General features: G+C 42.4%; 1 protein-coding gene across 3 annotated transcripts in view; it reads right to left on the reverse strand.

Annotated features, from left to right (window-relative positions):
- Positions 1-236: 236 nt before the first annotated feature.
- Positions 237-24,041, reverse strand: part of stx8 (syntaxin 8) — a 52,605-nt gene continuing 28,800 nt past the window's right edge. For 2 of the 3 annotated variants that reach the window (XM_088600012.1, XM_088600014.1), the window contains 3 exons: positions 12,229-12,330; positions 11,840-11,942; positions 237-806 (listed from right to left, as the gene is read on the reverse strand). In XM_088600012.1, the coding sequence (XP_088456138.1) occupies positions 743-806; positions 11,840-11,942; positions 12,229-12,330 (269 nt within the window). In that variant the 3' untranslated portion in view covers positions 237-742. The remainder of the gene's footprint in view (positions 807-11,839; positions 11,943-12,228; positions 12,331-24,041) is intronic. The other variant, XM_088600013.1, reaches the window with a different exon arrangement.

Genomic DNA, 24,041 nt, shown 5'->3' on the forward strand with positions numbered 1-24,041 from the left:
AGTATCTAATAAACATAAAAAACCCAAAACATCCAGTCTGTCCCAATTAAATATTTCATTTGGCAAACCTACAAATTTGAAAAAACAAGCCTAGAAATTCTGCTTTAAGTGTCAAGAGTATCTTGTAAGACCTCTCATGGGGAGGAGCAGAAGTAGAAGTCAGAAGACATCTAGTTATATCTGACTTGCCTGAGTGGGCTCTGGGGAAACTGTACAAAGAAGCACAGACACCAAGGTTTTGTTAATGTCATTTATTAGAAATTACAGCCATTGATATCCTTTGATTCACAGTAAAGTAAAACAGTTAGTTTGCAACACAGTATTATTGTTCTTGGCTTATATTACTTTATAAACAATATAAAATTCCATTTGCAACTGATAATAACATGTGACAGCTGTAGTGTAAATATTTGCTAATACTGTATTTCTGAACCAGTGGTTTTAACAACCTGTTAGTTCAGATGAGACAGAACTGCAGTGCGCCCGGTAAAAAAGAGCCCTGCTGTAAGGCTGATCAAAGTTATTCTTCACAATAGAATACTTTTTTAGAAAAAAAAACACAAATTCTTACAGATCTAAATGGCATGGATGCCAGAACTATATGACCCCGAATCACCTGAATAAAGGTATTTCTCTCATGAATCAAAAGCCAAAAAGTACAGAGTGCAAAATGGAAAAATGGAAGTCTTCATCCCACACCCAGCCCGGTCTGACAAAGAGCTGCACATAACCTCCACGTTATTTAGTTGGCCACACAGCAACTACCACAATGGCAATTAGCAGCAACACAATCACCACTAGCATTCCTGAAAGAGGAAAACAGAAACAAAAGAGGATTAAAGAACAGAGCTTAATGTTAAATAAACAACAGGCAAGAAATTCAGATGCACTGTGGTGCAACCAAGGTTGCACAATGAGCTCCTTGCTAGCATGCTTTATTTCACATGGGAGAAGACAAATTGTGTTCCTGTGCAACACAGTGGTTTTGCCTCCCAGAACGCTATACCCATTAGCAAAGAAGACTTTACACAGTCACTCAAATGCTGTCTACAACACTGAAGCATCAGACCTGAAACGAAAAAATGGTTTACCATGAAAAAGAAAACAAATGAGTGAAATAAAATGGCTTGGTTATTTATTGGAAGGTAATAACACCAGCCAAAGCCAGCAAATCATACCAACATTGCCACATGCTTCAGTATAACAAATTTCCATGCTTGAGGCCCACTGACACAGACAAATTTAAAGGATAAGGAAGTCTCGGCATCTCCTTTATTATCATACAGTCCACAACTGCTAATTGCAGGCAACAGAGACACTGGGCAATTAAGTGATTGCATTGTTTACTTCTTTCACTCTCACTACAACGTTTTGGTGGTGGAGAACAGAACAGCTCTGGGTGGAGAACTGTATCGTCATTTTCTGGGAACTGAGGTCTGGAGCTGTGTGTGTGTGTGGGGGGGGGGTCCCTCCTCAGGAACAGAGATCACAATATTTTCCAGACTTTTTTCCAGATTTAGAGTTCCACTATGGTAACTACAGACAACACAATTTGAGCATGAAATAAATCAGGACATTAATTTCCAAAACCACTGTGCTCACAGCATGCGGTCATGATAGCACCGTTGCCCCTCATCTCAGAAAAGTCAGTGATGCACGGGCTTGCTTGTTTTTCATTTCCCAACTTTGTCATGGAGGCAGCTACACCTCTAGCCTCTAGATCCACCTAGATCTGAAAGCTTTCTAGCTTTCTGGCAGCTTTAACCAGTGTAAAATCATGTAAAACAGCAGCCCACTCTGACCATAACCCTAATGTTGACATTAAACACATAGTGCTTCAGTCCGTCAATGTGTTTGACATATCGCCATGGCTTACTTACAGCTTGTGTTGCTAGCTCTGCTCACAGAAAAGAAAAGCAGACACGAACAGATCCAGACATATTCAAATTCTTTTCAACTGGAAGCATTAACATTCATTGTAAAAAAAAATAATCAAATGATAAATTCTTCATGAATTTATTAATCCTCAGTCCATTATAAGCACAAAATCAGTACTGGTTACAGTAATGCGAGTTAACCAAACCCCAATGCTTATTTTCCTCAATATACAGACTTATCTCCAGACTGGAACCTGAATGTGTTTTTCAGGGCACCCAGAAGAGAGGAGCACAGCAGAAGAATGTGGCAAAACAATCTTAATTCCCTATTGTAGAGCTGCACAAGGAAAAAAAAAAGCCATAAAAGACAATTTTTTGCATTGATCACACAATGCAGTCACTGTTAGCTGTCAAGCCCAGTGTTAAATGCATGTTTTATGGCATGCCAATATTTACTGTAAAGTATCCACTCATTCTCGGTTGGGGAGCCCATGGGAAAAGAAGGGGTTTTAAAGTCTGGCAACAATTCAAGTGGCATTACAAAGGCATCCAGTAACTCTGTCATAAACATGTCTTGTTGTGACAGTTCCCCCTTGCATAAGAGAGGAAAGAGAGCTGGCGCTGGCATGGCCAGCCAGTGACTCGACTGTCACAGAGTGCTGGCTGCGACCATGCCTCACACAGCTTCACAGCTTCCCTTGTCACACAGCTGCACACACGGACCGGCTCGATGAATATATGCTACACCGGGACATCAGATATTGCTCTCGTGCTTCTAACAGGAATCTTTCAGGCTTAGGAGAACTGATTTAGGTTGGTGTAGTACACTGTGTAGCACAACATATACCACTCACATCATCTCACATTAATGTTCAACTCCTTGAGGACAACCAAGCATACTTTACAGTTACAGGTGCAGAAAAAGGCACTACAATGGGATAAAAGGTCAATTTGAACCTATGCCACGACAAAAGAGAAGGGCTGTGCAAGGTCTGACTGAACGGGATTTGGGAAATGCAGTGGAATCTGAAGATAGAAGCCAGCACTTAAATGACTGGACCATCATTTCGCTTCCAGCTGGCAAAAGGCGTCCAAGTTCCATAAGCAATTACCACAACCAACTGGGCAATTACAGTCCTGTTATTACACCCACTGTTTAACGACACCAAGCATCTCCAAACAACAGAAGCTTTCCTCAATCTGCTTTGGGAGGGGAATATCGGATGTAGGAATCTTGTTTGCCGATTTTGCAGTTGGCAACAGTTCTTTTGTCAGTGACAGACCAGACAGCGGTCGTAATGTCACCCTGCGGTCAAGTCCTGCCTGCCTGCGCTGTTGCGAAGAAAGAAAGATAGATTGTGGAAATGTTTTTATAAGGTCGCGCTGATCCCATTAATGGTGAAGGTGGAATTATAAGGTAACACTTTTTTTTTCCCCACCGACATGAAGTCTCTAATTTTTCGCCCACTTCGCAGCTCTTGTCTTCCAAGTCGAGGACTTTACTCATTTATTGGGTTGACGCTTTTATTCAAGATAACATACATTTGCATCAGTTTAAAAGGCTGGATATTTTCCTGAAACAACACAGCTGAAGTATCTAGCTCAAGGGTACAACAGCAGTATCTCACGTGGATTTGAACCCACAACCTCCTGGTTACAAATTCAGAACCCTAACCACTGTTTCACCATGCAGAAAGTCTGATGGTCCTATTGACACGCTATGTACTTTATGTACTTTGAAAGATAAGTAATCCTTATTTCAGAGCTGCTGTTATGTTTCTTCACAGAAAGAGCTACTAAGCCCAACCCACACCAAACCTAAACTGTTAATTTTTGTGGAACCTGAAATCTGATACAGGCTTGGCATTTTTTTCCATGGTTTAGCCATGAACAAATCTTGTTTTTTTCTGCCAGAAAGGGTCCCGTGTATCAATATCTAACTGTTTGGGTCTCTTCTGGCTATATGCTCTGTGAACCAATCTATCACACTAAAATAACAGGATGACAGAAATTGAGAGAAAAAAACTCAGGCAGTATATTATGTTAAACATTCACATGAATTTGGCTGTTTTTAAGTTAAAAGGCAGTATGAAAGGATTATCAGTTTGTTACAGTTTCCCTAATATTTGAAACTTTAAAAGCTTCAGCAGCTGTTTTGTATTTTTTTTCATAAAATCTCTTTGATGAGTTGGCAAGAATTGTCCTGGATACCTCGTCACACTTTCTAGAAAGGAATGTGTCAAGCCTAAATCCTTCATTTTTTTGCTCTTGTCTGTAGTTTTGCATGGCAATTTTACTAATCTCTTGCCAAGTAGTTGCCTTAACCTAGCCAGGCACAGGAGAATGCAGAAAGCACTAATTCAAATAGCATTCAGCTGTCTGGAAGAAATCTGGCACAGATTTTAAACTCATGCATCGCTGCAATTCTGAAAGTTGTCAGCCAGCTTCCACTACACAAAGTGTTCTCGGCTTACTCAGCTTGTCCACTATTATATCAAATTAAGCTTTTTTGTTTATTTTCAGTTCATATTTTCAGCTTAGTTAATATTCTCTTTATTTTCAAGCTCTCACTGCCCATACACAAGTAGCCTATAGGAAGACACTATAGGGGAGGCACTAGCTGGGGAGTCCTCAAGAAACCCGCCGGGCTTCATGTGGTGTATGTGGGTCTAAAATATCTGGGAGGCATGTTGCTTTTGCTGTGAAACCAGGAGTTTTTAGACCAAGCAGCTAAAAACACAAAAGGGATTGTATGAATTACTCCAACAGGCAAAAAAAAAACAAAACTGGATAGAGAGTTTTTTTGGTGCACGATGCAGAAGAGCAAAATAAAAGCAGAGAGAATTCAGTGGCATAGCAAGCAAAAACAAAATCCGGATCACGAGCAAGCACAGACAGACAAGCACAAAGCAGGATTCCCGTGATGACTACGGAAAGTTCAACTAATATTAGACCTTATGTCCTTACACACTCACTGGCTTACAGGTTTCTAGCCCAAACCAGAGGGCACGTGCAGAAATTATGTAGAAGTGCATTCAAAACTGAGACCAGGAGGCACTTCTTTACACAAAGGGTTGTAAGAGAACGAAACAACCTGTCCAGTCATGTTGCTGCTGGAGCCAATACCCTGGCTTCTTTCAAAAAATGGTTGGATGAGATCTTTGGATCCATTAACTACTAACTACCAAACACAAGCTCGATGCGTCAGACGGCCTCTCCATTCTAACGGCCTCCATTTCTAACGTCCTTATGTTCTCATCGCCTTACCAAGGATTCACCCCTTTTCAAGACACTGATTTGTTGAGGGGGGAAAAAGGGTCTAACATCCGGATTGAGCAAGGTTCGTTGGAGCATATACTGGACATCAAAATGTAATATTCAATGCTGTACTGTTGGATCTAGCGGGGGAAAAAGTCTGCCCTTCACCTGCCAGAAACAAATAACAGCTTAGAGAAAACCTGCAGGAGACACTGAAGATACAAGAGACACAGTAAAAGTCCCCATGTCTGAAGAATCTATTCTCTCGGTTCTCTCACTCATAGTGAAGAGGGCCACACTCCAGTTTTGATTCTGGTATCGGACATGATAGCACAGAACAGGATTAAACACCCCTCTCCCTTCCTTCATCTTGGCTTTTGGGAGAACTGTCATCACCCTCCTAAGTAACTAAGTAAGCTACTTCTGACCTGGCTTGTGTGGCTTATTGACAACGGTCACGTTTGCAGGCCAAGCAGATTAAAGCCTCTGGCTTTGCAAATCGCGGCAGCAGTGCCTTCCGTTTCCATGTCAAAGTCAAAATGACCACCCAGAGCTTTAGAAGGAGGCATGCAGACTCCCTATTCACCGGGCTGGCGCATTGCTTCTACAAATCAAATTTGATGGACAAAAGAAAAAGGAAAGAAAAGAAAAAAGGAGCAATTGTGAACCCCCCTCTTCCCTCCCTCTTTCGTATTGTCCCTCAGCTGCACAAAAGGTTCTATTGGCCTTTAAGAAAGAGTCAAGTTTTATGTTAACATGATTAGCCATCATTTTACTAATTGTAATCCTGTTACAACCCCCACAATAGTATTGCCAAACCGATCCCACCACTACACCAGCATCACTTATTTAAAGATGGAATGAGCCACACACTGCCTGCCTTTCCCTGAACTACCCCCATTTTAAAATAAAAAAAATGCACAGGCAGATACATTAAGCAAGCAATTTAAAAGAATAATACCTTCCTGTTATAAAAGCACTTTTGTATTTTGTTCACTGGGTGTTGCGGAGTTAAAACAAACCAATTACACAGAACATGAATAATTTAGCAGGGAAATCACAGTCTCAGCTGACAGATTTGTAAGGTGAAACCTCAGGCTGAATTTTTACAGCCCCATCAATTAAATTGGGGTTAATTTGTCCTTCACGGTCTTGGATCGGGGCAGACAGGCCTAGGATTGCAGAATTCCCCAAGCTAGGTTCGCGTAGTGTGTTTTTGCTCCCTCCCCCAGCAAGTATAGCGCACCACAATTTAACTTCCCTGCCTCTTGTTTTAAGCAGTTTGTTACGTCTATGAGAAGCATACACTGGAAAAATATCAGTTACCGTGTAGCCTGCTTTTAGTCTACTCTCCTTTTACTTCTCATCGGACAGAAGTCTTCTTTAGAACTTCTAGAGCAGTGATAAATAACCAACTGATAAATAAATCTGTAAAAGCTTCGCAAGAAAGACCCCCGATTTTGGGGGTTCATTCCCACACACCTTAAACTCGGTGACTCAAGCAAAGGCAGTCCATGAAGAACCAACTAAATCATTCAGAAAAATTTTGCAACTGCAAGCTGACTTCTTTTCTGAAACTCAGTCCGTGCACTTGATGCAGAAGCTCTTCTGCAGCCTTTCAAACGAGAAAGAAAGGAAAAAAGGGAGAAAAGCAAGGAAGACGCCCATAAAGACCCTCCAAGAATAAAGCCGGGTTTTTTGGAGCCTCCTGTTTCCCTCATTTAACCTGCCTGTGAACATGGGAATCATTAGTCCCAGCCGCTACAATTAACTCGCAAGCATCCGCCTTCAAAAGCCCAAACAATTCAGGGCTACTTGAGATGCAAACAACCTGTGAGATTCCACGCCGCAGGAGTGGCAAATTGCTGGATAAGTAGATTATTGGAGGAAAAGGAGCTGCATTGAGCAGCTTTATGAGATGATTAAACCCTGGGAAACTCATGCCACAAATCCCGGGGCCCTTTGGTGCCCATTAATTTTGCGCCACAAGGCTAATCTGGTATCAGAAATCCTCTCTTTTCTGAGCGGGGGAAATGACTCTGTGAAAGAGACTTCATTTAACTTTTTAAAGACTGCCTCAACTTTTAATTTTGGTCAGGGCGATCTTAAAGGCTATTAAAAAGGTTAATCTAAGCCTGTTTTTGTCTCCCTAAGTTCAAAGATCCTCTTTTCACTGTAAACTATATGCAACTGGGGTACGCCCCCCCTCCCCCCTCCCCCTTACCCCCCACGAAATGAAGCCCCTGCCATGATACTAGGTCAGAGGCAATGTTAAGACAGCAGTGTACAAGTACAAGTAGCTTACAGTATACCTTGTAGCCTGATTGCATCAGAAGAGCAAGGAAGGATGGCTGTGCCTGGTCAGTACTGGGATCTGAGACCTTTCAGGAAAACCAGGATCCTGTATCCTGTTCTAAGTGGTGTACAGTATGTGGCCTTCTTTACTATGGACCACAACGTCCACAGTAATGCCCCACTACAGTGACAGAGGACACGACAGTGGCAGGTGCGTTCTTCATCCAAGACATTAAACTGAGGACATCAGAGATCCCATGGGATAGCTCTGAAGTTGAGGTGTTATCCCTGGCACCTTGGCTGAATTCCAGTCTGGACTTGGACATTCTGGCATCTCCAGACTTCTCCCTTGCTTCAACTGTTAATGCAGTTACTCACTTCTATGCCATTAGGGGCTGAAACGACTATGAGTAAAAAGTCCTATTCACAGAAGAGCTATGAGTGCTGTACGACTACCATGTAGATCAGCTCCACACAGAACCCCACATTGATTATTTCCTCCTGGGACATCTGTACAGAGCTGCACTGCTGCTCTCTGCTCATAACTAATGTTTGCAAACTGGCTGTGCCTGTACCCTGAGATATCGGCCCTTTTCCTTCAGAAAAAAAAAAAAAGATGACCCCTGGCAAGTCCCAGCCTGCACTTGTTCCTGTCTTCAGTTTGGCAACAAAAACACAATGGCAGCTGGCGTGCATACACTTCCCAGCCTGAATCTCTCCCCTCCTTTCACTGTGGGGGCTGGAGCTCAGCACGTAATGGGACTCCCAGAAACAAAGACTGAAGTTCCTTAATTAAGTCAAAATCGAAGGAAGGCCTTCAGAAGTGCTGTGCTTCCACCTTCAGTGCGAGTGTCCATTGCACCAACCCCTGCAGTGGTGAGTCCAAGACCCCCTTCCCCCCCCCCCCCATATTATAAAACGGATAATGCCCACAAAGTTCGACAAACCCTTCAGCATTTCTTTCTTTCAGCCTCCTCCACCACCACCACTTCTCTCTCTCCCGCTTTCTCCCCTTCGCTTTCAGTGCTCTTGTGGTTTAAAGGCTGTATCCCTGGCTTATTAAACAGGAAAACAAAGGGTCTTCTTGTGTGTCTTGGTGAAACCCCACTGGAGAGTCTGAGACTCATTCCCCTGCTCTCCAAAGCCCAGAGAGGTATTTTGGCCGTTTCCATCTCATTAACATTTCCATACGGGATTAAAGAGCATATTATAAATTTATCTAAGTGCGAGTGAAAATCCCTTTTTGGCGACTAAAGGTGCAAAAGTGTTTTTTAAACGTTATTAACCAATCTCTCCCCTCCCTCCTCTCCACCACCGGCCTTGTTTAATTGTTTAATTACCTCTGGAAAATCACCTCGCAAATTACAGCTTTTAATGTTCATTCAAGCAGCTCTGGGGGTATGGCACCTACTCAACAGTGGTCAGAGGTTCCTTTCGTTTTGTGAAAACAAGTAGTCCTCAAGCTTCCTCGCAGCAAAGCTCCTGCAAGTTCTGTGTGTTCTCCCAAGTGGAACTGGGAGTTAAAACAGCATATATTTTGGATGAATAAACACTTCTGACCAGCCCAGTTTTGAGGAGAAAGCAGTATGCTTTAAAAAATATTCTTCTGACCTTCTGAATCAATGGCTTAAAATGCCCATACAACTCTAATGATGATCGGGTACCAACTTCTGACCCGTTGGGCTGTCATTAAAGAGGCCACACCCACGTCGTCCGAAGTCAATGTCCACTTTTCCAAAGTAGCCTGTCCGGTTCTGGTCTGATCAAGCTTTAAAAGCACGCGTCAGCCAAGAAAAGCAACAGTCGTTCAGATCACAAGTCCTAAAACTGTAGTGAAAATGCAAAAACCAATCTGCGATATGCGCCATTTTCTCTTCTGTGCAGGAGAAACAAAAGTCGGGGAGTCAACGGAAAAAAAAGAAAAGAAAAGAAAAGTGAAACACAAAACAGGGGAGGGTGGGAGCTCATAAGAAAAGGGAATTTTCTGTTCCCCTGGCCTCCCCCTCACAGAATACATTAATATCCTTAAGTGTTGGCAAAGGCAGAAAACACTCACGGGCCTAACAATGTGCGCAGTGACTCGGGGTCTGGGATCTTCAAATAAACGCTTCGCAGCTGTCATGGGTAACAGGAAATGGAATTAACTGTTATATTAGCTGACCTTCATCTTGTTGTTTCTTCAGACCTGACTGCTTGAGCCCTGGCTGCCTGTTACCAGGGTCCCCCGGCCGAACAATGCCGGCATTTCCCAGGCAATACAGCAGTGGGTTTGCTGGACAAATAAAACCAGGCCCAGAAAACGCGCTCTCCCACATTCGAGGCCCCAGCAGTATAATTTTTCTTTTACCTTTTCCCATAAAGCCAGTATAGAGTAAAAAACCACTACTTTAAAATGAGAGTCAAGAGATTAAGAGGCCCTGTGCTTGGTAACGAAGGCTGACTTCACCCCCAGACGCTCACTTCCACGAGAGCTCTTCTGTCTTACAGGCACGTTAATTGACTTCTTCAAAAATACAAATCTGACACACTGAGGTTTCTTCCTTGGTGCTATAATCTCAGTAGGAGATCAGATGGCATTTAAATCACAGTGCAAAGTTCTTCATGCTAAATTAACTACAAATAACAACATACTGTGAGCCCTGTTTCAACAGCCATTGTTAACAGCTGCATAAAATGTGCTCCATGTCTTTGACGGTGGCGTTTATAGTACTTTCATTGAACTGCTTGTCGTTCACAGTTGATATTAAATTCAGAATGGACACAAAATGATGTACATGGGCTCCCAGAGAACCAGAAACATCAGTTTTGGAACACAGAATTCAGTTGCTCTTTACTGCAATGCAAGCGGAAAGATTGCCCATGAGCTGACTTGCGGCTTCGCTGTTTAATGTTTCTCGAAGATTCTGCGTCCTTTACGCAAAACATAACACAATACAAAAGCTATATTTGGTCTTCATTAACACCAGCTTTTGTTGTTATAAGACCCTGATGACACACTAATCACACAGGATTGTGTGTTTTGGATACAATATTGTTATTATTTCTACCTCCAAACAGAATAGGTGCAAAACATCTCACATTATATGCTTATGGTCACTACTTGAGTGAGTTCAGACACACCGCTCACACTGACATTCCCGGTCGAAAGGTCATTCAGCAGTGGAATACCACATAGTATATTGCTGCAGACACTGTGCCAGCTCTGAAGAATGTGTTTTGTAATTAAATTGTTTAAATGTGTTTGGCAAATCAGCGCCCGCGGTTCTGGCTTATTAACCATAGCTACAATTCTAATTACCATCAGAAAGCAGTGATGGATGACCTTGGCAGAAGTACTGTGCACCCAGGGCTTTGCCATTTAGCCCACTCTCTGTCTCCTCGGCTCCACCAGCATCAGTGGAGCTATTTAAACAGCTGCATATGCAAATTGCATTTCTGCACCTCTGAATAGTTAAGGTGGCTTGAAAAGCTAGGTGCCTTCATCTTTTTTTTAATCTTTTTCTACACAAGACATCCATTTTATGCCCACTGCATTCAGCTATGAGCCCTTACAGCGCTATTGTATCACAGGAGTGTCGTAACTTTGCCCTGACGCTACAAGTGAAAATTCAGATTAGATTTTGAAATATGGATGATCACCAACAGGGGAAACAACCGGCCGTGTTGTCATACTATTTTGAGTCATTACACATGCTTTTCTATAAAAAGACATGCCAGCATGTGAACATTTAATTTAGGGGCCAAATAATTTTCAGTGCTCCATGTGATTCACCATTTATTTTGATTGGCAGCAGATTATAGTGGGAAACAGTGAGTGCAGTCCATCCCTCATTTGTCCTGCATTCTTACCACACGAATGGGACATGCTGGTAGAAACACCAGTTCCAGAGGTCACTGCCCTTGAAAGATGCGTGTCATAACAATACAGAATTTGCACAGACTAACCCCCGTTTCCACCAGAATCCGTCCAAAAAGCTTTAAGACTATGATGCCACCTTGTGGGCTAAATGGCGGAGCAATCAATCAGCTTTCAGGGCGGTTAGCGAGACTCCCATGCTCTTGGTGGATCCTGTTCTTCCTGCTGGCACCACTGCAGAGCCGGAAGGCTCCCTATGGAGACAGCACCTTGCCGCTCTCCGTATCAAGGCTTACGGGAGACCTCTTCATCTTACAGGGCCACCCCAACACTAACGCACCCCAAGAACTGCGGACGGCGGCCCGCGGCCCGTCCCTCAGCTCATGTGCCGCGGCCACAGTTCTGTCCTGTTACTCGGGGGACGCGGCCTAGCTCACACCGCAGCACAGAGAGAGCAGCAGGCTCGGCGTGTGCCTTTTCATGAGCTCCCGGTACAAAACGTGGCAGGGTCACTGGGAGAGGAATTCTGGACGGGATATACTACACGACGTACCGATAGAAGAAGAACTGCTGCAAGCTGGGGAGCATCAAAAGCACAGTTCTAGAATAGAGGTAGAAATGGGAGTACTGCCCCGGTGGAGTAACAGCCCTGAAATCTGGAATTGGCACAGGAAACAACACTTGGTATTTACAAGCTGCTGTATTACTTACCATTCCAACATTTTGAGCTCCTTATCCCAGAACAAGAAGCTTTAACGGAGCTCCTAGTGAGGAATTTATCACAGACATACCACAAACTATTAATTTGCTATTAATTGAATGTTTTTGGTGCATCAGATCTTGTACCAGTGCTACGAAAATGGCAGGTGTGTAAGATATCATTAATACGGAGCAGATTAAAAGGACAGGGAATTCAATGAGGGAAATTAAAAGATGGCATACCACAGGAAGTGGACTTAGTTTCCACAATTTTAACCCTTTTTGTTTCCTTGCGAATCCTGCCGTCTGTATGGTCTACCAAATGCGTTAGGTCATCGATGATCTCTGGGGAGAAAAAAAACACAAAGAGAACATTCAAAGTTATTATATTAAAGTAAGGACGAAGTACCTTTATTTTTGAAAATCACATTATGCCAAAGACCGCAAAAACAAAAGCCTGGCTCATTTCAAGCCAGAGTGACCCTCATCTCTTCCTTCTTCTGGAGGAGAAATAAAGCCAAACAGACACTTACAGTCTTGGAACAATCTAGCAGCCCTGGTTATTCTGAGAGACAAAGTGAGAGGTATAAGAACCCCACACAGTAAAAACAGCCAAAAACGGAAATAAAAGCTATGTTGCTGGAGCTCATACAAATTTCTAGCTGCTGTAGTTAAATATATTTTAAATCCGCTTCTTAGTCTGTCAAGAAATAGATGTATAAATCACAAGACGCAAACAGAGATGGGTTTGTTTCTTCACCATCCCATAAAAGTCATTTCATTTGCGGTCTCTCTTAGCCTAGAAACTGGTACCAAAATCTGGTTGAAAGAAAGATGGTCACGTCTTACTCCTGATCAACAATGGGACCTGAAGACAGCCCCCCTGCCTTGCAGATGCACTGGAGGATTGTGTTGAATTAGAGGTCAATATGAGGCTTCCAGGACCCATTTTCTTACATGTTTTCTACAGTAGGTCATTTGTGCATTTAATCCAAGTTTTTAACATGAGCCCTAAAAGGTGCAACACGCACTCTCAGGTGCCAATACTCAATGCAAGCTGGAATCACGACTAGCCCCTCCTGACTGCACCCTGGGGCAGTGAATTCTGTGGGAGGGGTGGCAGGCTGATCATTTCAAGTCAATACTGCAGAAGGGGGTCACAACCGCACTGGATAAATGTGCTGGATAAGGTTTCATGTTCTTGTCCTATACCTCAAAAACTAAAACAAAATGCACAAAGAGACTGTGCTGCAGCAAAAAGCCATATTTATTTTCAGAAGAATGCTGGTTTATGTATCATGTAAAGCTTCCTAAACAAAATGCTTTTGTTGACTGTTAGTGAAGAAATGCCATTACTGTTTACCACTGTTAATGTATGCAGTACAGTATGTGCAATTAAAAAATGCTCTATGTGAGAAAATTAATTTGTTTCAGCTGCGTAACATGGCAGGTATTTTAGAGAAGGGTTATACGTGAAAGAAAGCTGAATGGAAGACTGTAACTCATAATGTTTCATAGTAAAGGGACTATGGTGATCACAGGAAGATTTCTATTCACGAACAGAGGAGCAAAAACCCACCAGACTTTTGCTGCTACAAAAAAAAAGTTTTATGGAAACCAGAAGAACTGATAAAGAACGTAAATGTAAATGTTCACAGATTCCCGTCTTTGTTTTTCAAGAATGTGCATTCTCCCAGTGTGCTTTAACGGATATATTGCTGACAGAAAGTCTCACGTTCGTAGAGAGCTACAGTACATTCTTTTCTGGCACGTATGTCAAACAGGGCCATCACGTTTTCAAGCACCTCACTGAACTGGCTGATAGAAGCACACGTTGGAATAGACACAATCACCTCAGTTTTATTGATCAGAGGGTATTTCGGAAAAAAATTAGATTGTTGGGTAGATCTTTGAAGACAGAAACAGCCAGACAGCCTCAAAGAACATCAATCCTGTCACTTTTAAAAGGAGATAAAGACAGTAAAGGTCAGAAGCTTTCTTTAAGCCTGCTCAACCATAGAGCAGCAGGATGGGTTTCATACCATCAATAAAGGCTTCAATTTATTTAACTCAGAGCAACTCTGACACATTTTGACAAATGTTTGCAATATGGAATATGAAGATGAAAATAGTGGAAAATGTATAAAAATCTAAATAAAGAAAAAATCAAAATCCCATGTGTCAGATGACTTTACCTTCTACACAGATATTTCCTTTAAAGAAAAAAATCCTTTTAATTTACCCTTTTCACATCTCTTTATGGGCCAAGTGATAATACTGCCACAATAGAATTCAGTTTTTAAGCTATTTTCCAGCAAAGTTCATACTTTGGAAGAGGTTTCAACAATCACAGAAAAAAGTCAAACAGAATCGAAGAAAAACCAGGAATAACAATATAACCACCTAAACTCAATTAGAAATAAATGACTGAGACAAAAGGCACAGCCTGCCAGAAGAAAGAATCCAAACCCTCCTGTCAGGTGTCATATCAACTTTAAATCTTAGATCATTTTTCACTCCATAAAAATGAGTGGGTGTCCCCACCAGGAATCCAAACTCAAAATGCCACTCGTTTCATGTTTTGTGTACATGTTGGCAAATGTGTGTTCTGTTTGTGAGCAACATGAGGCCGGCTCTTAGGGAAAACGTTTATGAGCTTAAAAGATGTAAACAGGTCAATGGTGTCTGAAGCAAAGAAAGGCAGTGTGATATAATATTGTGACGTCATAAAAAAACTCCAGCCTCTCAGATGTCACAGAATCAGCCATTAGGCATCAATTTGAAATGAAAAAATGGCATCCACAAAAGCTCCATTGGTCCAAGCTTCCTGAAAGAAAAACAGGTTTCGGTTCACCTGGCAAGTGGCCAGGGAATTTGCTTTCCTCCAAACTACATAATTAGAAACATCCAAACGTGGTGATGGGACAGAAATGGAATAGCTATTTACTGATTTGACTCACCAATCATCCATTCCACGAAAGAACAAGAGCTTGTAACTTACAGGGCATGTTTATTGTCCGTATTATACTGGATAAAGTTCAGAAGCCACAGTACGTGTACATGCTCTCTCGGACTCGGTCCACATCGCTCTCGGCTCTCTCATGCTTTCAGCTACGACCACAGTGACAAGGGGCTGACAGCTCCTGAGGCCCTATCACACTTGTGAGACTGGAAAGACAGGAAGCCCACACAATACCCCTGTCCGGAGCAAGCACTAGCCATCTGACGTTTGCATCTGAAAAGAAAAACGTGTGTCGCAGGTTCCCATCACAACTCAAGTTTCCCATCGTTGTCAAGGACGAAGCCTGATAAACAGTTCCCTTCGTCTGCCAACAGTGACCAGAGCTTCTGCGCTCCCTCCCCTCCCCCACCCAACAGGAGGATTTGCTAACCGTGCGCTTCGACAATGTTGTGCCGCTACAGCAGAGGCCACAGTTCAACCAGAGCACTGCAATGAGGTGCAGATGGGAGCTTCTTTCAGAAGTATGGGTGGAAAAAAACAAAAACGAGTTCACGTGCAGCTTTCGCTTTGAAAAAAAGCAAACGACCATGTTCAAATCTGCATGCCTAGAAACAGGGGTTATTACTGGCTTCCTGAAACAAAGCGTCCCCTCAAAAAATAGGAAAAAAAAAATGATGGTAGCTTGCCAGATACGCACAGAAGCTCAGACAAAAAATGATGCTGCATCCAGGTTTAGGTTTTTGACAGTGGAATGAAATTAATCAAAATAGACAAAAAATAAAGAATAATTCTCCATAACACCTCAGTACACATAACATTCAAAATGTTCTTCAAACAAAGTATCTTGATTTGAGAAGTACTCAGATAGACATGCACTTTTAATATCCGTCTTGAAGCTTTCTTGATTTAAAACTTAAAATATGTAAGATCATGAATGAATACCTCAATACTGGAAATGATTCTTATCTTTTATGGCCTGTAAGGAGAGGGATTCCACAGTGGAGAAACATGAATTACATGGCAGTAATAATTAAACACTAATTTCTTCAGTCCACAATCTGCCTAAATAGCCATTAGACACACAATATACCACATTACTATACACTATGGGGTGCAAGTAGAAATATACATAAAAACATCAAATGAGCCACAAAGTGCCTTCTGCAGTCTTGCAGAGATGAGGGAAAAAATTAATAGAGCAACAAATTATTCTCTGAGTAACATTTTCATCATACTTAAAAACCGAATCTAATTACTGTCCCAAACCTTTAGTAAATGTAGATTAATGGTTGCTATTAAATGTTTTTATAACAGTCATTATTTTAAAATGTCACAAAGAGGGGAACGGTACATACTGCTAGCAGGACCAAAAACAGTGCCATATGGTTCTTTGACTACCTCAGTAGTCAAAGGCACAAAAATATAAATGGTATATGGAAGCAGAGATAGAGAGCACTTTTCATTGTGCTCTTTGCTTTGCTTGTACTGAAACTCTGCTCAACAGATACTTTCCATAAAATCAGGAAAATAAACAGTAACTGAGTGTCTCCCCTACATCTTTGCCCCCTTGCCCCACACACTTCCTCTTTCCAAATTATAGTCTAATAAACACATGCAAGAGAAACAGAATGAATTTTACATTTCCTGCAGTATATTTATTATGGTTTAAATGTTGGCTTTATTTGTCTAACTTCTTCCTCAGGCAGGTGGTTTGTTCTTGAGACTTCTAACCAGCCATAAGAAGAGGAAACAGGCCCTTGAGTTTATCACTCAGAAACGAACGTTTTCCATGGGTTCATTCACTGTGTGACTGGCTTGCGGGCGGAACAGCAGACACAAACAAAGCTGATCAGTGCGCACAGGTGTTTCCAAGATACAGTCTTGGCCCTGCTGCATGGGAAATGATGCAACAGAGACAGACACACAAATTGATGTGAAAGTCAGCGATTAGAACTGAACAGCCCTGTGGGACAGACTTTCTGCACAAGATCAGTAAATGATTCCTGGTTACACGTGAGCTGTAAAAAGTGTGTGTGACTCATGAAACAGGACACATCAAAAACAGAGACACCAATAGGATACAGATGATCTTCAAGATGAAATCATCTTCGTCATTCGCTACAATTCCACATTTCAAAAACCATGCAGCACCATGCTCTATTGCTGCCCCTCTCTGCAGACTTCATTTTTGTTGTACACCGACAGGGTGATGGAAAATTAGATCGTCAACCATTGGCGTCTCACAACCCAGAGCAACAGATGTTACACATGATACCATCATACAGTGTGAATGATGAAAACTGTTCATTGTGACAAATCATCGGAGTGTAAATTTGTGTTGTGTTTCACGGGTCACTTTTACCTGCACCGAATGAATTATGCCCTCAAGGCTAAGTTAAAGAACATGAACAAATGCAGCTCCTCCGAGTTCAAAATACGTATAATACAGGAAGTTATTAATAAAAGTTCAGCATATAGGAAGGGCGGCCCAGAATATGTGTGTCCTGTTGACCCTCATGATTTTCCGGTCTTAATCACGAAAATATAACAGATTCACTTTCCACAGCAATGTCTTTCACTCCCTAAAAAGGAAGCTTAGGGTGGGGAGGAGACTAAGCACTGTCATACCACTGACACACACAGTTCAGATTCAGTACCAGGCTTTATTCCAGGGTTATGAGTGGAGCAGGGCATTCGCTGGGACTTTACAATCTTGGGTTCAAAGGAGTGCAATGCGCTGACAGGCTAAGAGCCCTGAACTTTGAAAAGAGAGGACTACAAGGGGCCCCGATATTATCAAGATTTCAAAATCCTCACAATGCAATGGACTTCAATGGAACAAACAAACACCAGAGCACATAAATGGAAAATGCAGGAGCGCATTTAGAAGCGGTTTTGAGAGACTAGAACAACCTACCCTGCTATGGCATAGAAGCCCATACTGACTTCTTTCTCTTTCAAGAAAAAGCTGGATGAGATCCTCAAATCAAAAAGCTACTAGCAACCACATGAGGCCTCCTCTCATGTATAACCTTATTTTCCTTACGCCTTCGTTTATGACCTCATAATCAGCTGGGTGGAAAAAAAATAACCAATGCACCTCTAGCCCTTACTGCCGCAAAATAAAGTTCAAGCACGAGCTGAGCCCAATTAGCACTGGACGCCAGTGAAGGACGAGATGATCTGCAGAGCAGGAAGGAAGTGCAGCTGACTGAAGTGCCTCTCTCAGGTGTGTGCTTTCCACTGGGCTGGGACCTGTCATTGCTGTAGTTAGCAGCCTGCCTGTCCGGCCTGGGAGGGATTTCCTTTTGCGCTGTTCTCAGGACACGGAACTGGGCAACAGGCCACCATGGGCTGCCAGAGGCACATCACAAGAAGAAGAAGAAGAAGAAGAAGAATAGGAAGATCACTTTACTGGCCATATACAATTCCTTGTCTTTGTCTTTTCCCAGCTTGCTGTCGATGAGACACACAGGCACACAAACGGGGAGAGAGAAGCTTGGGGTCAGAGCGCAGGGTCAGCCATTTGTACGGTGCCCCTGGAGGAGCTGGGGTTAAGGGCCTTGCTCAGGGGCAACCTTCCAGCCACAGGGGCAGATCCTTAGCCACAGAGCCGCCGCTCCGCCCCCAGCGTGCGTACAAGCGCCATACTCCGACACTGTGGTCCCTCAAAGGGACGGTTGATGCCGACCCACAGATCGGGAGCATGACAGCTGATACAGTTCAAAAAGGTAAGAAAGGGTACGCTTGAGCCCTTTGGAAAGTGATTCCCAAAAAGCAAATGATATGAACGAAAGCGATTTAAAAATATCTCTCATGGCACGCTAAATCTTGCACCCCTTTGAAATGTTGGGCCCTGAAATAAAATGAATGTCCAAAGTACAGTACAAACACAGTATCCAAATATGTAGTCAAATACACTTTAATAACACACAAGAGCACTACTGGGAATGGCCATAGTATCTCCACTCCACAGGACATGCTCGTGATACTGTCACATTTCACAGAGGAGATCTGTATAGACAGTGACACACCACTGGCACCAGGATACAAAGATATTAACTATTAGTGTTTTTACAGGATCTGTTCCCATGGTCAATCTTTACCACTGCTTATTTTTGTTTGGGCTCAAACACAAACCTACCAGCGTTAATTTTGTTGCACTTACTCATATGATTTCTCGGGGGGAATATTCAGGGGAGAGTTTGATACAGCCTTGTTTCAAGACAATGTTACTAATTGGCGTAGCTGGAACTCGGCCTGCCAATGAAAATACTGTACTTCGATGTGACTGGAACTTTGCTTGGCCCAGCTGTGCTAAGAGCACTTGATGATATAATGCAGACAATTACTATATTTACGAGAAGTTTTGCTTCTCTTCTGAAATTTCTGCCCTGCACTTTTTCTACCATGTAAACAAACTTTCCATGAAGCCTTACTGAAATAAGATAAGGAACTCAATCCTCCTACTCAAAGCTTAGAAATTTAGAAATAACTTTCACACAAAGCAACAGAATTCCCGATTTAAGACCATTAAACAGAGTGATTCCAATCTAGTCAAAATTGGATGGGATTGACGCCTGAAGAATTCTTTCTCAAGTAACACTGTTTATATGGGTAAATGACAATTACTTAAATTACACTGACTTAATTAATTGGAGGTGGAAATAGGGAAGACATCCGTTATGGGATCATATACAATTAAATTTGATTATAATAATAACAATATACATTACACAGTGTAGTCAAATGTTGGGCTGTCTTCCAGTTCAGCTTGCCAACTATGCTGTGTGTCACATGCCTAGTATTTTAATAAATCTGAAATGTTTTGCTGTTGGGGTACAGGGACAGGGACAACTGCAGTTACAGAAATAACATCGGCTCTAGACAGTCAGCAGTGTATGCAGTCCTATGCCATAAAAAAGGTGCATATTCAATCATACTCTGGCACAATTTTTATCCGTTTCTGCTTAGCGTTTTCTAGTAATTCCACAGCAGTCGCTGACTTGTGTTCTGGTTGTTCCAGAATTGACTCTGCTGTCCTTATAAGCCAGAAAGCCCAAAGAAGGCCAAGAAAGCAGTCCCATCATCACAGGGACAGACCATCGCAGTTTAAACTGCCTTTGGTTTTAAATGCTTACTTATAATGCATAGTGGGAAACTTTGGTAAATCAGGGAAATTCAAATACTTGAACTTTACTGCATATCCTGCTGTCAAACATCACAATCTCCAGTGAAGCTCAGATGACTCCGTTCCTTAGCAATGTAAACAGGAGCAGTCTCTACTTAAATAAACTACGATCAGGGATTTAGTTTAACTTGCTTTAACTGGATTATTCCACTCCCGTGAGCTGAATGGTTAAAAACTGAAATCGACTCCTTTCTCTATTCATGCATTGACAGAATAACGGCAGACCCACACAAAAATGAAACACTGCCACCTGTCCTGTTGCAAACCTGAGCTGAACAGCACTACAAGAAGAAAACAGAAGGCAAGTTCTCCTCCATTTGTATTCTCACCGTCACCCATCGCCCCCCCAGTCTCCGTTGCAGGGATTTGACCTTCCTCTCCTGGGTGTCCCTGCTCTGGACTTTGAGATTAGATAAGGAAACATTAGATGATAATCCTGGGGGATTCACGGCTCATAGTCCTGTACTCCAATCAGAAGGATGAGGATGTTACAGCCCAGGAGAGAGACAGGTAACCCCCCCCCGATGTACAGCCTTCACCCTTAATTCTTCTCACACCCATCTTTCTTCCCCAGGCTGGGGATCCCTTAAGTGTGGCAGGTGCAGTTATGAGCAACACAAAGCAATAGTATGTGCGCACACATGGCTGCCCACATGGGGGTGTTTCTGAAGGCCAAGTTACGCTTTTCCATACGTTTTCCCCCATCAATCCATTTTCTTACTGCTTCTTCTAATTCAGGGTTGCAGGGGAGCCAGGCGCCATTCCAGAAAGCAAGGCAGGATACAACCTGGATGGGACACAAGTCTCAGACACACACACACACACATTCTCACCAGGGTCGCTTTTTCCCAGAAGCCAATTAACCTACCAGCAAGTCTTCGAAGTGTTGGAGGACACCAGAGCACCCAAAGGAAACCCCCACACACGTGGGGGAAAACATACAAACTGCACACAGATAGCAATCAGGGTCCCAGTGCTGTGCGGCAGCAACACTGAGCACTGTATCACTGTGCTCCCCCATGTTTTTCCCAGGCGCCAGCAAAATAAGAAATAGCAAGAATGTTGGATTTATCCTTCTGAACAAGATGGATAAAATGAAATGGAACTGCAAGCAAAAAAAAAAAAGAAAAATCCTCAGCACACTTGGATATTTTGCCATGTCAATTTCTAAGAATTACAAGCACTAGACAATTATAATTTAAAAATGCACATTTCAGTGAACTCCCATCCTAGACCTGTAGTGTAAAAGACGGAAATTCTCTTATCTATGCAGTAAAGTCAGTCGAATGGTAATGATTAACCTCTTTAAATTAAGCATTCAGTTTAATTTGACCCAGGTGGCTGTAAACCATCAATAATAATATAAACTCAAAGCACTCAAGAGTCAATAAATACGTGACTTTCCTTGGGACAGACAGATCAGTGGGGACAGATAAATGTTAGATAGGGCTTCCTACAACGTGCGGTTTGTTTCTGCACGCAGTTCCATTGAAAAGGATTCCAGTCTGAAAAGGACTGGGCTGACGAGGCCTTCTCTATGACCCCAGCGGAGGTCAGAAGCAAAAGGGCAGTGTCACCTACCACAAGCCAAGCCCGCTGCCTCCCAAGACCTGCAGCGGAAGCTCTAAAGTGTCTCCACGAAGCATCTGCTCCCCAGAAGAGTCTCCGAACACAAGAGAAAATTAGTTCCACCACTGGAAGGGTTTTGGCATCTACATGGCTGCTGTCTGCATGGTCCCTGGAGACTCATTGGCAAGTCAATATTCCGCAGTTACTTAAGAAGTAAGAGCTCAGCCTAAATTTATGGCCGAGGACTTCATGCAGAAAGAAGATTTTTCCACATTTAAAAAGCGCACTTCAAAGCAAAGACCTGCAACACGTAGCACGTTGCTCCTCCCGCCACTTGCCAGACAAGAACTTGGCTGCATTCACGAAATGCCGGCGGGGGCCAGAGTTTTTAACAGGGGAACCAAAGGCGAGAAAGAGTCTGCTTCACCTCCAGCGTGACTGGGTGAACTTCAAAGTGACCCGTAAGTGGGGACTTTGAAGATCTGCACATGAGCAGCACATCATTACAGAATTCTAACAATCCTGCACACAAGGAAAGGATTTCACAGATGTTCAGCCCTATTTGGGGACAAAAAATCCTTTAAGTTGGACCTACTCTCCTAGTGCTGAAGATGCAAACAAGAAAAGAATTAATTCTTAATGCCAATTCTTTCCTCTTGGATCCAGTCCTTATTTTTTTATATTAAGTCTTTTGAGTTCTAAGCGACCGAGTGTTGAACATTTCAAACTCTCACACTCAAAAATGACAAGAGGGTCTGGAAACAGGTGCTTGCTCAGAACTTTCTGGACTTCATATGAGGTTAAAAAAAGCTGAAATGCAATGACTCAGAAGTACATAAAATAAAAATGACTTAGAAACACATGAAACTATCCATTTGCATTCCAGTAACAGTAACTAACGTAACTAGGTAGTAGAGCCAGGACATCAATCTTAAATAACCGACTTTCATAACAAAGTGGCTCATCCAAGCAATCCAAGGTGGAATTAACGCCAATTTAATGTGGCCAATCTACGCTGAGCAGTATTTTCATAATTACGTAAGGATGCCAGCAGAGCTGTAGTAACTGTGGACTGGTTTTAAAGCACAAATCTCTGACAAGTGAGAGTGAAGGTGGAAACACAGTCTTAATGTGGTATTGCTGTCTAGTACAGCAATATCACCATACATGACAGAGGAAACCTATAAAGGGCTGTGGCAACGTATGTGAATCATCATCAATTGCTGAGATTCACACCATCCGCTGTGGTAATAAAGCCCAATCCATTATTCAAGATCCCAGCCATCCCGGCCACAAACTGTTCTCTCCCCTGTGCTCTGGCAAGCCGCACTGCAGTACTGAAACACGGACAACTAGACTTAAGAACAGCATCTACCCTATGGCAGTACGCATCCTTAACAACCAGCTGTGCAAAACCTCAGAACTCGCTGCACCTCTGCGCCATGTACTTTTGGCTTAGACTTCCATGTATTTCTGTTCACTACCATATATTTATTGTTCTCTACCATGTATTTATTGTTCCGGTTGCTTATTGACTGTACATACTATCTCTACTTATTACGTACCATTTCATAATGTACTGTCTACATTGTGTGGTGCTGTCTGTTGTACCGTGTATGTCCTGAAAGTATCCTTTGGGATACTCACTCCTTCCCTCGAGTCCCACAGGCCTCTGGGGTTCCATAAGATCCCACTGAATATCGACCTGGTACTTTTGAGCAACTCAGTGTGAAAACCGACCCCCATTACTGGTATAGAAGGAAGAATGGAATTCAGAAGAATGATTTTTTTTAAAGGAACACTTCACAGGAGGTAAGTTACTGCAATTAATCGATTAAAAAGTTGGATATCCTACCGTAATCAAAACATGGAGCCTTTTAATTTTCACCCTAATGGAGCTCTCCTGGAGCTTTTAATTGATCTCTTAATTGAACTCATCATTTGCCTAACTACGCCCATGTTATCGTTTCCCAGCATCCAGTGGATGGAGGTTTTGGAGCACACATAATGAGAGCAGTAAAAGATTTAAATATATAAACAGAGAGCTCTGCTAAAGGAAAAACAGAGGACAGGTGCCTGATGGACAAGGACTTGAAAGCTCTGCCCCACAGGCACAAGAGCTTTCAATCCCCAAGGTTAATAAACTAAGAGCTGCAAGAACAGGTTGTGACCATATATACACACACATCAAGAAATGTGTTAGAAAACCACATTCTTTTTTCACATTTCAAAAGTATCACTCTATAGTGATTTATTGTGTAAACAAAGCTATAAATAATGTAGGAGATGTGTTTTAATTAAAACAGAACAAAATATCAGAACATAAAGGAACAA

The sequence above is a fragment of the Lepisosteus platostomus genome, chromosome 11 (genome assembly GCF_059453375.1).
Source record: "Lepisosteus platostomus isolate fLepPlt1 chromosome 11, fLepPlt1.hap1, whole genome shotgun sequence".
NCBI lineage: Eukaryota > Metazoa > Chordata > Actinopteri > Semionotiformes > Lepisosteidae > Lepisosteus > Lepisosteus platostomus.